A 16,910-nucleotide genomic window follows, 5' to 3' on the forward strand; every position below is an offset into this window, starting at 1 on the left:
AACACACAAAAGCAATTACTTTCCTACTCCACTGCAAAGCTTTGCAAACTCCCCGCTACGGCTGATGACAGGACTAATAATAGAGTTGCTAACAATAGTGCTCAGACTATGTGGAGGGGAAAAGAGAAGTCAGTACCCAAATTAGTTTTGCACACTCTCCTTACCATAATAGAAGAGATCTTTACCAGCAACTCGTTAACAATGGTATCAGCCCCAACCCTTCCAACCAGGCTAGAAGAGCAGCTTCTTGAATTCACAAGGGATGCACCTGCACCTCTTGGGAATGAGCAGCAAATCTGTGATTTAAACCTGACCAAGCAGCATAACTTGTAATAATGTCCAAGACAGATCAGTTCTTAATATAGTGCAGAGCACGGTAGGATTTAGAAAAAACTGTTTTCAATAATGAGACCCCTTTCCATAATCTGTGCAACTAAGCCAATACAAACAGCTTACAACTTCTAAGCTTGTTTTATGGTGATCTGGTGAGTTCTGTTGTTGAAAGAACTAACTGGGGATCAGAAGGCAATGCTGTTCTTACTCATATCATTTATAAGGACAAAGACACCATACCCGCATATGGGTCGCTTTGTCAGATGAATTTTCCTAAACTCCTTCCTCGCAGGCTTCTTTTCCAAGCAAGAGACAGGGCACAGAGAGCAACGCAGGATACAACCCCGGGAGCTCAGACTACAGCTTGTAGGAAGAAGCTCAACTCATGCACAGCATCTACCACCAAAAATTTAATGTAAGCTTGTTCTGAAGCCTTCACTTCCACACTGGCAAAGGATGTGGTACAAAGCTGGTGTGTCAGCAGCCTCCTATCTTCATCATCCTCTCCAATGTACACGAAATGGGGACAGTGAATAATAATAAAAAGAGAAACACAATACAAAATGCTATTCACAATCACAAACAAATTGAAACAGTTTCAGTTAAGTTTGCAAATTCCCACCATTCTGCTGCTACCTTTTTAAAAGCAAAAGAAAAAAAGCACAAAAGGAAAAAAACAACTCCCTCCCAAAAAAACTTTCTGGAGCTATTAATTTATTTTTGTTTGCTTTAATAAAAATACTGGCCAACTTTTTGCTCTGTTTTATCTTTGAGTAAAAGCAGTCTGCAACACCCTAACCAAGCTCACTTCAGCACTTACAAATAACTTTAGCCATTAAAACCAACATTAATTACAATACGAAGCCCCAAACAACCTTTTGAAGCAAGACTTCAGAAGTACAAGTCATTTCTGAGTTGCGTGTTTGCTATAAACAACTAAAAAGACAAGCTATGATGTCAAAAAATTAAGCTCCCAAACTGCAGAGTAAAGAAGCTGTAAATTGAATCTGGCTGAGTTAAACATCACTATCCATTAACAGGAAACAGCTGCACACACACAAACACCCCAAAAACCAAAACCACTTCCCTCCTGCCATCCCCATATTTCCAAATATCAATTACTTCATTTCAAAGGTAAACTGAGTCCAAAGAGAAGGGAAAAACAACTTTATTCTTTCTTACACGTGGAAAGAACACTAGTTTCTATAGCTAACATTTTACCAATGAAAACACGATACCATCTTGTACTTTGACTTCAAAACAATAATCCTTCCTCTAGTCCAGATTTGTCCAACCCAATTAAGAAAAGGGTCATCAGTGTGCATTCTGGTTATGCATAATGATAACAAGACTGTTGAGCTTGGTAGACTCTCTACTAGAGCTGTAAGAGCTTTAGACTGACTTTAAACCCTGATTTACAGGATTAAAATAAAGTCTCTAGCAATGGGTTTTACTACAGAATCTAGGGAGGAAACAAATTGCTTTGTTCTGACAACTCGAAGACATGCTCAGAGAGAAAAAATAGAAAAAAACACACAAATAACACAAACTCCAATTCTTCCTCTTACTTCTCCCAAATCTGGCTACCCTCTTTCGACTCTTGAACCATGTTATCCTTCCTTTTATGACATCCTGAAAAGCCAGCAATAATTGCTCAAGATTCTCATCCAAATGCTGAACTCTTCTTTTTTTCTTCCTTTTTTTTTAAAAAAAAAAAAATAAAATAATTCATGCTCTTATTTCTCTAATTCTGGCCCTAAAAAAAAAAAAAAACACACACAAACCTAGAAACATGTTAGAGAACATGTTTCCTGGGATGCTGAAGTTGCCTATCTGAAGCGTGTTTTCACAGTGAACTCTTTCTTACCTGAAGCCACCAACCCTTGAGTATAAACTTAAACTGCTCCACAAGTCTCCTGGTTAACAGTGGTAACCTTTACTATCAATCGTATGAGTTTGGAAACCCAGTCACAACGGGGCAAAATCGTTCTATGATAAAGAGAACTAAAAGGCAATGAAAGAAATGTATGGTAATGTGACTAAAGGGGCTTCAAATTTTAAGAATAGGAGAGTCCTCACCAATATGTCCTGCTTTACACAAACTTTTTGCATAGGAATATGAGGATATTAGGCACGGGCTATTGTAACAGACTGGGCCAACTAAAGTCTACTTTGCACTTCTGAACAAAAACAGCCTTAAGGAGACATGTTTAGAGCAGGCTTCAACTAATCTAACTCATCATCTCCAACAACACAAACTAAACTCAAAGATCCAAGAGATTTAACAGTTTCTAGCTCCTAGGATTAAGCTTTGCCATCTGGCTCAAGGAGCAAAAATGCAAGTCAGCAACAATAACTCTATGCTCCAATGCAGGGCAGGCATGAAAGTCAGTCAGAGATGGCTTATTTCTAGCAATGAGACAGCAATTTATCTGGCTTGGTCCAGGGTTAACACATCTAGCAAAACCCTTTAGAGAAGAAACTGCAGTTTAGATACCACATGCTAGTCAATACAGATGAATAACTCAGGGGTTCAAAGCCATTAACAGCTCTAGTTATCAAGTTGTTTATGGTAATCAAATAATCAGCTTTTAGAAAAAAACAGCTACTTTATTGCATAGGAACCTGTGCACCAACCTGGATCACAGGAAGATGCATGCCAACAGAAATAGCCCTTATGCTTGTAGGAAGAGCTTCAGTTGAATGCTGGGGGTGACCTACCTCTTGGTTAACACCTTTAGTTCCCAAACTGAGCTATGCAGATCCCTGTCCATGCTTCCAGTCACTTCAAATAGGAATGACTGAACAGCCAAATACTGCACAGCCCAGCACAGACTCTGAAAATGCAGTTTCTACTGCCCTCACAAGATTTGCTTGGAAAAACAAACCAAGTGTGGAAACACCAGCAATAAGTTACATCAATCTTGCTTGCTCAGCCAGCCAGGTATCCTGCCAAAAGGATACCCCCAGGTATCCTGGGGGATGTGTGTCAGCCTCCTAACAAAACTGCAATCTTTCATCAAAATATTATAGTGTAGTCCCAGCCCAGATCCTGCCATAGCAGCAAACACTACTTGCATTAAGTAGTTAACTAAGCTGGTTATCAAGGAAAAAGTGTTCTCTTCACGTTTCAGTCTTAGAAGTTTAAAAACAAAAATAAAACAACAACCAACATGCAGCAAACTCTTACCTTCTCCACATCCTCTGCGTCACTTGCTGTGTACTGCAGAACTTCACTGGTCTCACTGCAGAAAAGAAGAAAAAAATTGAACTCACAGGACACAACTGCTCTTACCAGCCTCTCACCTCTACAACAAAATGAGGTTCAAAGGCAAAAAATAATAAAAGCAGATCCACTAGTTCCACTTTCCCCCTTCCCCCAAATACGTAGAGTCCTCGCAATAAAATTCCTATTATATCTGTAAGTTGTTTCTTTCCTGTTTTTTCCTGGTTTAAAAGCAAACAAAATTGCTTTTAAAGTGTTAGTGACCCATGAAAAACTGCACAGTTTTAGTTCATTAAATAAAAAAAAAATGAAAGTTCTCACCTAAGAGTTTGTTTCCATTTTACTAATGTGGATAGCTCCCTCACTTACAATTGCCCTGTTTGTACAAAATCTTAGTTTAACCCAAAGCTTCAGTAGATGTTTAATTTTACAACCACAAGTATTCACGTACATATTAAGCTTTAGGAAAGCAATACGTTATTTTATCATTATTTATTAATACTGAGCTAACTGAACCAATGCAACACAGGTAGCAGTATCTGCTATTAGAAAAAAAAAAAAAAACATAGAAAATGGCTAACAACGTCCTAGTAACAAGATTGCTTTCCTATTTATAAAGCAAACTTCATAGAAAAGTCACTTGCAGCACAACAGGAGCTCCTTTAGGAACATGTTTCACTACTGAATACGCACAACCCTTTGTGGCAGTCATTCCCAAGCCTGCCTCAGCCATCCTGAATAACTGTTCCTTAAATTCTCCTTGAAGATAAAATAAAATGGAAGCCAAATAGGTATGGTATATCAAATTATACACAGCAAAGCTAAAGAGCATGGAAAAGACTTTATAGACTTTTTTACTTATCACAACCACCTTAAACTAATAAATATTAAGACTGGAATGGAAGTCTAAATATTGCTGCTGAAAGTAAACACATTAACAAAATAACTTAAAACTGCAACAGTCTGAGCTAGTTTCTAGTCTGCATTATCACTGCTCAATCAGAACAGCTCTGGTTAAAAAAAAACCTTCCTTTATAAAGCACCTTTTACTCCTGTGAACCCCTAAGCTCTTACAGGGTCAGCCATTTAACTGGTGCTCTCAACAGGGGAACTACTTAGAGAGTTTTTTCCTCAACTTAAGGGGAGGGGGAAAAAAAAGCAGAAGGCCTCACACAATTCTTCAGTCACAGAAAGAAGAAAAACGTTCTGCTTTCAAAGGGAGCTGATGAGCCTGGATAGGATGCATACGTGCATCTTCAATTTCAGCTGTCACTAATCAGAGGAGGAGGCTGGACTTCACCAGAGCCTTACACTGGCAATTGCATTAACAGGGCAGATCAAATTGCTTGATACTCTGCAGATTATTAGGGCTTTCATTAAGAGAAAACAGCTGCTCAGTGGAAGCACGATTGGATACGAAAGATAACGTTAGTAATCAGACACTTTGGGCCAGAAAAGAAAGTCAAACAAAATACAAAAAGCAGTCTGTTTACAGTCACAAAACAGTACCTGTCACACAGCATCGGGCTCACAAATCACTTCCAAAATAAATAAATAAAAGGGAGACGAAGACATTAACAAACATGTCAGACCAGAAAGGAAGCATAAATTCTGTGATAACCAAATATTCAGTGTAAGAGAGATCACTAAGGTCAGCACAAAAATGTTCCAGATAAACAGAGTAAGAGAACTGGAATTTTGCAAAGTAACAAACTAGGTAATTTTTCTTGTAGATTACATTTTCAAGAAAAACAGAAGAAAAGCAAACATGAGCTTGAACACAGAATGGATGCAGGCCAGGAGTTTGTCCAACAGTCTGTAATGGAAATAACTCCTCTTAGCCTGTTTGGACCAAGTATTGGTCATTCCTGAGAAACAGAAGTTAAATACTTAGTGTGCTTAGAGACCAACAGCCCGGCTTGACTATAGTTCAACGCATCTCTCCATGAGCCAGCAAACAGTTAAAGATAGCTTAAGTCTCTGCACTCTGCTTAAGTGAGCTCTCGGCGAGGTCCAGAGAAGTGCAAAGCTGAAGTTTCGCACATTCAGAACTCCTCCACATCAAGGGGACGGAGACGTCCTCCTTCAGACCTGAGCAGGCAGATTGATCTGACAAGCCATTGTGAGCCCGCGCGCTGATGAGGATGCCAAGCAGAGGGTGTTTGCTTAACAAGTGTACTGACCATGTACAGACAAAGGGGAAAGAGTTGAAATCACAGCAGGACCTGCTAGGCTAGGATTTAGCCTCACTGAACAACACAGTATATTTTCTGATCCAAAGGATAAGCAGCATTTTCCTCCTCTCCAGTAAATTCAAACCAATTCTGCCCTCGGGGGGATGACAGTCCCATGGTTTCCCACCCTCCCTCTCTGTCACAAGCCTCCCATTTCCTGCAGACAGCAGTGTGCAAGCCACTAGTCTGTGGGGGATGCACTCAGAGGCAGCTGACCGTACACTGCACCAACAACTTCTGCCCTGTATGAATAACAGGCTCGATGTTAAGTCACTCCGTTCAATTGCTGACAGCATAATTACACTGATCTACCTTGGGAGCTGAAGCAAGAAAGCAAGAAGGAAGCAAGCAAGCTACAGTATTCCCAAAGATCTATTCTGACTTAAATAAATGAAACTTAACAATCAACTTCATGCACAAGCCAAATCCTGCACAAGTAGAGATTGTGTTGATGTAAAAGTAGGCCTGTCTCTGACTTTTAACAGCTTTCCTTCCAGAAAGGAATTTGTTTGAGGGACCCAGATTGTTTATGTTCATATGCTTTTATATTTTTAAGACAATTTGATTTTTGATTGAGTTCTTCTGTAAGAATTGGGACAGCTGGCTAACTATTATAGTCTCAAGGTCACACATGCTTGCTTCCCAACTAGAAAAAACCCGAAGGCCAGAGACGAGCATCTTCAGTCTCTAGAAGCAGGCAGCAGTGCAACCTTTATCTAACAACGCTAACAAGTCCATCGAATCCTCTGCTGGCTGTAAAGAGCGTGCCTCAAAAGGTAGAGAAACAGAACTAGAGAAATAGAAGAAGCCCTTACCTGAAGACTTCTTCCTCTTCCTCTGTATCGCTATGAAGAAACTAGCCTAAGCTGTGACAACTGAGAGGAGTTCTGTGGGAAGTCTGAACACCTGTGACTTCTCCCCTCCTAAGAAGCCTGAGAAAAGCTTGCATTGCAACACGTCCTCCTCAAGTCATACAAACACAAACATGTACAGCTGTAACTTCAGCACTTTGGGCATCATCCCCCCAAGAAAGCACTCCATGCCCTGCTTTGAGCTAACAAGGGCAGCAAAGGGGCCAAAGCCAATCCCATGCAGAGCACTGTCAGAAGAGGGAGACAGAGACAGAACTGGGTTTTGCAAAGCAAACAGACCAGATCCCTGGCTGTGCTGCAAAGAAATAACTTCCCTGTATGATTCCACAACTGATAATAACTGATAACTGATGAACTAACTTCCCTGTATGACTCCACCCTGAAAGCTTCCCTGTATGATTCCACAACACTGAACCTGTAACTCCCCAAGACAGAAGGATGAAAAACAGTACTGCAGATCAGGGCTCATTAGCTAAATTAAAAAAAAAAAAAATTGATTTACCATTACATACACTTCTCCTACTCTGAATCTCTTTACGAGTCAATAAACTTCCATAAAGCTCACACCTAAAAAGACTTCATTTATAGTATTCCAACATTGTAATACTAGCATCAAGCTTCTCAGATGCAAGAGGTACCTAACTATACACAAGTACACACAGGTATTATGCCATGGATGCAACCATTACAGCATTCATTGTACTATATATAAGAAGGAGGATTTCTCACATGACATGTGTTTTATTTGCTTCTCTTAGTAAAACTTTTAAGATTTGCACATTTTAATTGAAGATTCAAAGGACAGAACAGTTTTGTTTGCTAACCTGATCTCTGGTAAGAAGGTTTTCTTGTAAGCATCCTCAATGTTCTGCAGATACTGAGGAGACACCTTTCTCTCGTAAGGCTAAAAAACAAAACAAAACAGAAGAACAGTGTTGTGAAGTTTGGTTTCTCCCCCATACACCTGTACAGCAGTCTAAGGAGAAGTTGCTGTTACACAATCTATCGTGGGCTCTGCTCTTGTATTAGCAGAGAAATATCCAGTGAACCACACAGGCATTAATGAGAGTTTCAAGAATTATGACATCTGGAGCGTTTTAAGAATAGTGTTTAGAAACACCTAGAGTTTCCCAAAAAATAAGTAGCAGTCTGCATCAATCATTGCTTTACCCTGTACTGCTATCTCCATGGTTTTAATTATTAGTTGTGAATAAGATCCTTCTGATATGCTAATGAATCTAGAAAGACAGGGAAATGAAGGTTCAAAAGAAGGATGGAAAAACAAAATAAAAAGCTTATCTCAGTTTATGGGAATTCTCATTTTCCCCAAGTTTGCATGAACCAAGTTTGCATCAACAGCCTCAAAAAGATTAACTTCCCAAGGAATGATTAAACCTTGTTAACAAGGAAGTTTTATACAATCACACAGAAAAAATGAGAAGATTGGTCCTCCTGCTGGAAATGCAGACTCAGGCAACATGGATCCTCTTCTTCTGGTTTCAGAAAAGTGCATGGGCAACCATCTACTCCCCTATCTTTCTTTGGGATTTCAGGGATTTCATACCTGCTAGCTGCACCCACTGGGGGGCTTTTCTTTTTCTAGCACCCCGCAATAACTGTGCTTGATACCAACCACAAGCACTCCATGCACCAAGAACCCAGAATTCCCCAAACTATCACCCCCAAATAGGCACTACAATGCTCAGCAGTACCACTGCCCCAAGGAAGTTCTGCCACATCAGCAATTCCTGCCAAAAGATCTCAAAAACGTCACTGACATTTTTGCTCATGGGGCAAAGAACTCAGAGGTTCCCACAATACATTAAGAAGTTTCTCATTTTGTAACTGAAGCTACTAAAACAAAGAGATCTATAGTTTTCCCATACAAGAGCATCTTGTTCATTAAAGGGTAGAGGAGCATTCCGTCAGTGCCTAAACTGCCAGAGGGCAGAAGGGGAGTCACTTGAACAGTAGACAAGGCAATTTGGGCCACACAGATGACGAAGCAGCACAGCAGCTTTCAACTTAGAGCTCTGAAGGCGCTTCCCTTTGGCAGTGACCAGCCTCCCTCTTAACTGAGCTGGGAGCTGCTCAGGAAACAGCTACTGACTTACCCCAGCACACCAACATGCACACGCCTGCTTCAAGAAGCAGGCATCACCAAGTGATCTGAGAATTCTTTTTCTAATAAATCAAAGCTGTCTTTTAATATAGCAGGCTATCCACAGTTAAATTATTCACTTGAATACAGTTTCCCACAGCCTTTCAATAAGGGATAAGGTAAACATCATTTAATCTTCATAATGCATCTGAGAACAAACACGTGCAAATGTCACAAGAGGCTGAAGACAAAACTCCAAAAGAAAAACCTAGCTTAGTCTTTATACAGAAACATTCTCCAGCTTTACTGAACTACTGAAATAGTCTTTGATCAGAAATCCAGTATGCTGATACAATGAGACAAGTACTATTAAGAGAATAATATATTAAGATTTTTAAGAGCTGATCAATTTTTACAGAAGTGAATTTACACAAGTGAAATTGAGAAAAAATTTGGGTTTTCCTTTTTTTTTTTTTTCTTTTAGAGCAGGCATATCAGAATACCCACACAGTTATCACCAACACATAGTAGTTCTTACACCTAAGAGGACTAAAAGCTTCTGAGAAGTGGAATTCTGCAGCAGATCCCATGGGACTCAAGCACAAGGGCATGACTGCAACAGACACTAGCAGGCAATGATAGTGGCAAAGGTGAAAATTACCTCTCCTTTCTCCTGAAGCCTCTTCTGCACTTCTGGAACAGGTACATCTAAATAAATGACCAAATGAGGTGGTAGGAATTCACTGATGCCGATCTCTTTGATCTCCTTGTAGTGAGCAAGACCTGTATGAAAAGCAAAGTCAAATACAATGAAACTTAGTGGCAGTAAAACTTAACCCAAATGATAAACAAAGTAACAGCATAAAATTTTAACATCAAGTAAATAAAGAATCTGTAACTGTTTCTTCAGTGTTGTTTTTTGTTTAGTAAACACACTTTATTTACAAATAAATCATATCCTGATTTGTAGCCTCCTCTTACTGTTTGATATACCAAGCTTAACAGTAGGCTTTTCCTCAAATAGGATTCAGAAAGTCTTCAGGATTAGGAAAAATAAAAACCTTCAGGAATCAGAAAGTAAACTAAGGAGCTACAAGGACTGAGATCTAAGAATCTCTAACATACCTGTTACATCAAAAGGAGAATTTATTTCTGACTTCAGCTTAGAGAAACATAGGTTTTCTCTATTGTTTAGAGACAGCCTCTCAAAATGCCAAGGAGGGAAAGCAACACTCATGTCACTACGAGTCACACAAGTAAGCAATATAAAGAATGTATGTTCTTTAACGTATATGCAGAACTGAAGCCTTGAAGAAAGACTGGCAAGTAGCATGCGTTGAGGTTGGTCTTCAACGCAAGGAACACCAAAATGCCAAGTACCTCATGAACAACTACAAATATTTATAGAGGTCAATCTTCCCAGCAGGTTATTTTTTCTTTAATACAAAAAAATATATATAATAAAAAAACCTACCACACTTCTTAATGACATTATGGCAAAATAACTTCATTTTTGCATGCTAGTAACTTACAGCGTTTGTGGATATAGCCTTGTTTAAACATGGCATCCAAAAACACAAAGTCACTGTAGGGAGAACGCTCCAACACCACGCCTTGTCCTGCAATTCAAAGTAGATTTCAGTCATGCAAGGCTCAAGAAAGACTCTTGGAAGCAACATTCAAAATTAAAGACAGTGATCTTCTTAAAGGAAAACTTTGAGAAATTTCACTAAAATTTTAAATCAAACAAAAAAGCAGTATTTCTTTTTGTTTGTACAAACACAGTGTGTATGTATTCTAAAAATGCCTATCTAATACACAAATTCTTGTTCTGTGCCTTCACTACAGTAGCTAAGTATTATTATATTTGAACACCACAGTTACACTTGCGTTTGGCACACTTTCTAGAATTCACACCCTTTCTCCTCTTTACTACCTTTATTGATGATTTGGATGAGGGAATTGAGTGCACCCCCAGTTTGCAGAGGACACCAAGCTGGGGGGAAGTGTCGATCTGCTGGAGGGTAGGAAGGCCCCGCAGAGGGACGTGGACAGGACGGGGCGATGAGCAGAGGCCAACGGGGTGAGGTTCAACGTGGCCAAGTGCTGGGTCCTGCACTTTGGCCACAACAACCCCATGCAGCGCTACAGGCTTGGGGCAGAGCGGCTCAAAAGCTGTGCAGAAGAAAAGGACCTGGGGGTGCTGATGCTTGACTGAGCATGAGCCAGCAGCGTGCCCAGGGGGCAAGAAGAAGGCCAACAGCATCCTGGCTTGTACCAGGAATAGTGCAGCTAGCAGGAGCAGGGAGGTGATCATCCCCCTGTACCCTGCTCTGGTGAGGTCACACCTCAAGTACTAGGTTCAGTTTTGGGCCCCTCACTACAAGAAGGACATCAAGGCCCTGGAGCGTGTCCAGAGAAGGGCTACAAAGCTGGTAATGGGTCTGGAACACAAGTGCTATGAGGAGTGGCTAAGAGAGCTGGGGTTGTTTAGTATGGAGAAGAGGCTCAGCAGAGACCTTATTGCTCTCTAGAACTAACTGAAAGGAAGGTGTGGGGAGCTGGGGGTCAGCCTCTTCTCACAGGTAACTAGTGGAAATGGCCTCAAGTTGTGCCAGGGGATGTTCAGATCAGAAATGAGGAGATATTTCTTCTCAGAAAGAGCAGTCAGGCATTGGAATGGGTTGCCCAAGGAGGTGGTAGAGTCACCGTCCCTTGGGGTGTTTAAAGAAAGGTTGAACACGATGCTTGGGGACACAGTATAGTGGGTGATATTGGTATTAGGGTGATGGTTGGACCTGACCCTGGAGGTCTTTTCCAACCCTTATGATTTTATGATTTACATTTTTTCAGAAAACACTTTTATTAAAGCACAAGCAACAGGTAAGTCAGTGTTGAATGAGAAAAGCTTTTCACACCAGAAACATTCTGGAATTATAGCAATACCACCGTAAAACTGTATTTATGGAAATCAAAATGACTGAACAAAAAATGCCATCAGCAACAGAGTCTAGGGAGAGTTTTAAAAATGGTTGTAGAATTCACGTCTGTCTCAGTATGCTTAACAAGGCCATTTTAATATTGTCCAATTACAATTAATAAAACTTGTAACTAAGTGTTCAAGGTGTTGTTCTGACACAAAATGTGCAAGGACTGTTCACCCATACTCACTCCATTTCGAAAAACGCAGGCGGTAGCTGTTTTGAAGTATTTTGCTACCTCAGGGTCAGAGCTTTCACTCAAGTTAATACAAAAATGAAACATTTATTGTAAAATCTAACCTGTGGACAGCAGATGTTCCAATGCATCAGCATACTGTAACACACGGTTACCAAACAGCCAAGATTGCAGTCTGTATGAGTGTCCATCAGGGCATTTTGGGTCGTTGTAAAATCTCTCAAGGTTACAGAAACCATTAAACTTCTCATCCAGCAATGTTCCGTCTCCTGTGATTCTGTTTAGATAATGGATATCTGCTTCTGGGAAGTATTTCATTCCTGACAAAAAAGAAGAAACCCGAAACAGACCACCAAAGTAAGTTTTGTTTGTTTACAGTAAGTATCTCCTAGTCAGTTCATTTAAGTACATACGTCTGCTTTAATCAATACTTGAAGACAGCTCAAAATCCTCTGGCCAACCACCTCAGAGAAGGGGGACACAATCTATTTATTAGATTTTATTGTTGTTCCACCTCCACGATGAGAGGTGAGCTATCAGTTTCAGCAGAACTTTTTTTGCTACCAGTCCTCTACTCAACTTGAAGCTCTGAGTCCACACACACACACACACAAAACACCACCTACAAACCTCGTAATGTGCTCAGTGACCTAGGAGCTCAGGTGAGCAAAATGACCTCATTAGAACTAAAATCTCATTCACAGCAAACAATACCTAGTCACCCCACAGACATAACAAGCACTCTGTCCTCATCTCGAAACTCACCAACATTTTATTCTGCCTTTATCTAGACACCCGTCCCATTAACTGCAGCATTACCTAATAATTTCCTAGTCAATAATTGCATTGTTACACTATGACAATTACACTATTATACTAAATATTACAAAGAAAATAAGATGTACCTAATTTTTCCGCTAGTTTTTGTGCAAGCTTGCCCTTCCCAGAACACAAGCTGCCCTCCACTGTGAAGATTTTGCTATATTCAGTGAGCTTTTTACAAGTTCTGTCTCCCAACATGTAAGCCAGCCAGCCATACTGCAAATTCCGCATAGGGCTGACATGAATTCTTGCCTGAAAGAAAACACAGCAACAAAATTAACAGATTATGTCACTCTTAGCCAAACGAGGTGTGCTGAAAGAGCAGATTTTTCAGACCTGCGCAGGCAGAAAGGTAGGTACACACATCTAACACAAGGAGTTTTCATACAGCACAGTGAGCACTGCTGCTCAGCAGCTGAAGCAGTATGTAGGCTGGAAAGCTATTCACAAAATGCAATACTGATAAGCCAGAAAACATGAAACAAATCCCAGTGTGTTTAAAGCTTGAAGCAGGGGAGCTCTGCCAACACTGGTCTGAATTGGTGAAGCTTCCTTGACTTACTGAAGGCCACGGTCACTTGATGTGCCCTACATTCACAAGTGAGATCCTATAGCAGGTTTTTGTTTGCATTTTTATTCATTTTTGGGTAGCGATTATCATTAGACCTTCTCCCAGCCTCTCAGGGGAGAAACAGCTTCAGCACTGCACAAGACAGCTCCCGAAGGCAGAGGTGCACAGAAACACGCACCTGGTCCATGAGCTGCCTGCAGCACGCTGCCAAACACCAAGCCACCCGCAGACCTCCGCGAGAGCCGCACAACCCTCCCCTGGGGCACAGCAACTACACAAAGCTTTTAATTTCACCCGGGACCTCCCCACTCCCACCCCTGCCGTGCTGAAGGTCACCGTGTCACACCGCAGCCACATCTCCTCCGCCACATCCCCACGTCCCTGCATCACCTCCACCCGCACCCCGGGCACGGCAGCTACCCCTGCCCTATGCGCCGTGCATGCCCTATGCGTGCCCTATGCATGCCCTAGGTGCCCTAGGTGTGCCCGTCCCGGCTCTAGCAGCCTCGGGGCAGCCGGAGCCGAAGGGACACGGCAAGGCGAGCCCGCTGCAGCCGCGGACCCTCGCCCCAGCCCCGCTCACCGCCGGCAGCACGGAGCTCCGCAGGCGGCCATGGAGGGCGGCGGTGGCCGCCGGGCCCAGGCGGACCCGCCACAAGGACATGGCGGCGCCGAGCAGCCGCGGGGCGCCACGAAATGGCGTCACGGCGGGGAGGGAGGGAGGGAGGTGGCAGAAGCCAACCTCCGCCTCAGCTCCTCCCCGGGGCTTTAAAAGCCCGGTTTTAAAGCTGAAGGGACGGTGTCAAGTGGGGTTGGATGCCGGGATGGGTTTCTTAATGGAGAGGGAGCGCAGGCATCGGAAGGGGGTGCACGGGGAGGTGGTGGCGTCCCCGTCGCTGAGGTGTTTAAGGGAGGTGTGGATGTGGCACTGAGGGGCATGGCTTGGTGGTGGGACTTGGTTCACGGCTGGGACAGGGGCTGCGGGAGGAGACAGGACTCCTAAAGCAGGAGAAGACCCACCCTGGACCCATCCTGGCCCCATCCTGGAGCTCAGTGCTCCAGGAAAGCCACCCTGCTGCCCACGGAGCAGGCAGAATGCCGCTACTGCTCTTGGAGGTTTTGCTGATCCTTGCCACAAGATGGGGCTGGGCAATGCTGCAGGAAAGCAGCTTGCCCTTCAACAGCCACCTTGGCTTGTCTCCCTGCCGCTGCGATGTGCTGGGCATCGTCTGGGTTGGGTTTGTTTTGTGTCATATACTTGTGAACAGTAACATCTGATAACCTGCTGTACTTTGAGAAGCATCCAGAGCAAATCTGCTTTACAAATAAAAAGGTCAGACAGCCCAGCCATGGGGACCTTCAGAGGTGGTAAAGAGAGATGAAACTGCACAGAAAGCTCTGAATAAATGGAAAACTGGTTTTCAAACACTCGGGTCTTGGCTGTGCTTTGAGATCTTGGAAAGACCTCGATGAAACAAATGTGGGGGAAATAAGAAGGATCAAAGAAATGGGAGAGAGGAAGAGGGACTGCTGTGCCCCACACCAGGCATACCCTGTTATCCAGCCCTGGTAGGCTCATGCCTGGGTCCATCTCCTCGCTTTGTCTGGGTCTCTGCACCCCATCAGCCCATCACTGTTCAGTCTTCATCACTGTCTCCCACTCCAGCTCCCCACCCAGCCTCTTCTTGACTCCCTACCTCTGTCCCAGCCCCACAAACCCATGCTGTGCCCCAGCATGGCTCCATGTCACCCTGACACAGCCTGATGGTGACCCACAGCACCCAAAGCACTTCAGAAGAGAGGGATGTGAGGGGAATGGCTGCCAGGTCCCTGTAATTACCAGTGGGCATTAATGGCCCTGACCAACTTCACTTAGGACCTCCACCCCCTGCTTGTGGCATTTTGGGTTCTGTTTAAGCACAGTTCCAGGCAGGCAGGCTCAGTCTTTGGTTTTATCTTTGTGTCTCTCTCTGTCCCTCTCTAAACTTACTGCACACGGATGGACCTTGGACTTACATCGTAGGTAGACTTGTCCGCAGTCCAGTCTCCCAGATGGACCTTGGACCTATGCTGCCACCTTGTCTCTCGTCCAGCTTCCATCTGCTGCTCCTGGGCTCCACCAGGCTGAACCTTACTCCTCAGCTCACCTTGTCCAGGGCTATCAGCAGAGGCTGCCTGTGCCACCAGTTCCACCTCACTTGCATGCTGTGGGACTGTGCTCTAGCAGGGACAGCACCTGCAACTCCTGCCTCATCCTACCCCCGCAGGACAGCCCCAATGTCATGCTCTCCTCACTCTCAGGTAGCAGGGGTACCCTGGCACTAAATGGCCAAAAATCATTGCTCCGATGAAAGCTTGTTACAGACTTTTGTCCCTCCTAGCCACCCTGCACTCCTCTGTCCACATGTGGGAGCAGGGGAGCTGTTCCACAGCATCTGCAGGTGAAATTCCACCCAACTGGTGCTGGGAACTCTGCCATCCATCACCAGTGTCCTAACTGGAGTGTGAGTGGTAAGGTGGCTGTGTTTGGTGATGCCAGGAGTTACTCATCCTGGGGAGGATGGCAGGAGGCTGTGAAGGGTTCAAAGGTGTCTTACAGGACTGAGCAATAAAGTAGCAGGTGCCACTGAGTGTGTGTGACTGTAAAAGTGATGCCAGCAGGGAAAAAGAGTAAACAGAAAATGCTCTGAGCTGGGCCTTACACTCAGGAGCAGCATCCTGACCCTGAAAATTTCAGCTCAGCAAAGAACAAAAAAGAAAAGCTTGAGGAAAGGTGGAGAGAACAAAATTAAGGAGACAGTGGAACAGGAAAAGGTTCGGGGAAAGACAAACAAGGACAAACCTGCTGGAAGCCAGGCTTTAAAACCAGATCAGAGGACATGATGGTTGGGCAGCATGACTAACTAGCAAAGGGTGTTAAATGTCTGTATGGACTCGAGGGGTGTGTGGAAGAGCATTACTGGGCAGAAAAAGTGTCTGGCTGAGAAGTCCCCTGGGCAGAACGGAGTTGGGAAAGTTGTCAGGGGAGGTATCAAATTTGCTTGCCCCACTCGTAGCACTGCTGGGGCTGCTACTTTTGGAAAAAATAAATAAATAAAAGATGGTAATAAACCAAACTGTGGTTAGATGTGATGTCTCTGTGTTTGTTTTCAGTCTCTCCTCTCTGCCTCTGTCTTCCCCGCTTTCACAGCAGCGTCTGAAGGTGGCTCTTGGGTGGAAGCAGGAGAGCTTTGGGCAGCGCTGACACACGGACACGCGAAGGGAGAGGCAGCAGGCTGGCTGCTCCTGGAGGGGGACAGCCGGGGATCGGGCTCAGGGCGATGGGGAGGGTTTTCTTGTGAAGCCCTGGAGTGTGCAGGTACACTCGTGGGGCTGGGAAACTGGGCAGCTTCACCCCATCTGGTGGGACATCAGGGGATCCGCAGCGACACGAGCCTGGGGCGCAGCGTCCTGCAGGCGCTACAGGAGGAGGAGAAGAGCACGAAAACAGCTCTCAAGCGGTCGACTTTTTTTTTTTGTGGGGGAGAAAAAAAAAAAATGGTTCTGTGTTTGGGTTCCCGACTGCCGGCGCTCC

General features: G+C 43.7%; 1 protein-coding gene across 1 annotated transcript in view; it reads right to left on the reverse strand.

Annotated features, from left to right (window-relative positions):
* NDUFA10 (NADH:ubiquinone oxidoreductase subunit A10) overlaps positions 1-14,032 on the reverse strand; it is a 38,537-nt gene extending 24,505 nt beyond the window's left edge. Inside the window, exons 1-7 of the mRNA XM_032190319.1 lie at positions 13,920-14,032; positions 12,849-13,017; positions 12,048-12,263; positions 10,299-10,385; positions 9,428-9,549; positions 7,490-7,569; positions 3,524-3,578 (exon numbers count right to left, since the gene is read on the reverse strand). Coding sequence (XP_032046210.1) covers positions 3,524-3,578; positions 7,490-7,569; positions 9,428-9,549; positions 10,299-10,385; positions 12,048-12,263; positions 12,849-13,017; positions 13,920-14,000 — 810 coding nt within the window. The 5' untranslated portion in view covers positions 14,001-14,032. The remainder of the gene's footprint in view (positions 1-3,523; positions 3,579-7,489; positions 7,570-9,427; positions 9,550-10,298; positions 10,386-12,047; positions 12,264-12,848; positions 13,018-13,919) is intronic.
* Between the last annotated feature and the right edge of the window lie 2,878 nt (positions 14,033-16,910).

This window comes from Aythya fuligula, chromosome 6 (genome assembly GCF_009819795.1).
Source record: "Aythya fuligula isolate bAytFul2 chromosome 6, bAytFul2.pri, whole genome shotgun sequence".
NCBI lineage: Eukaryota > Metazoa > Chordata > Aves > Anseriformes > Anatidae > Aythya > Aythya fuligula.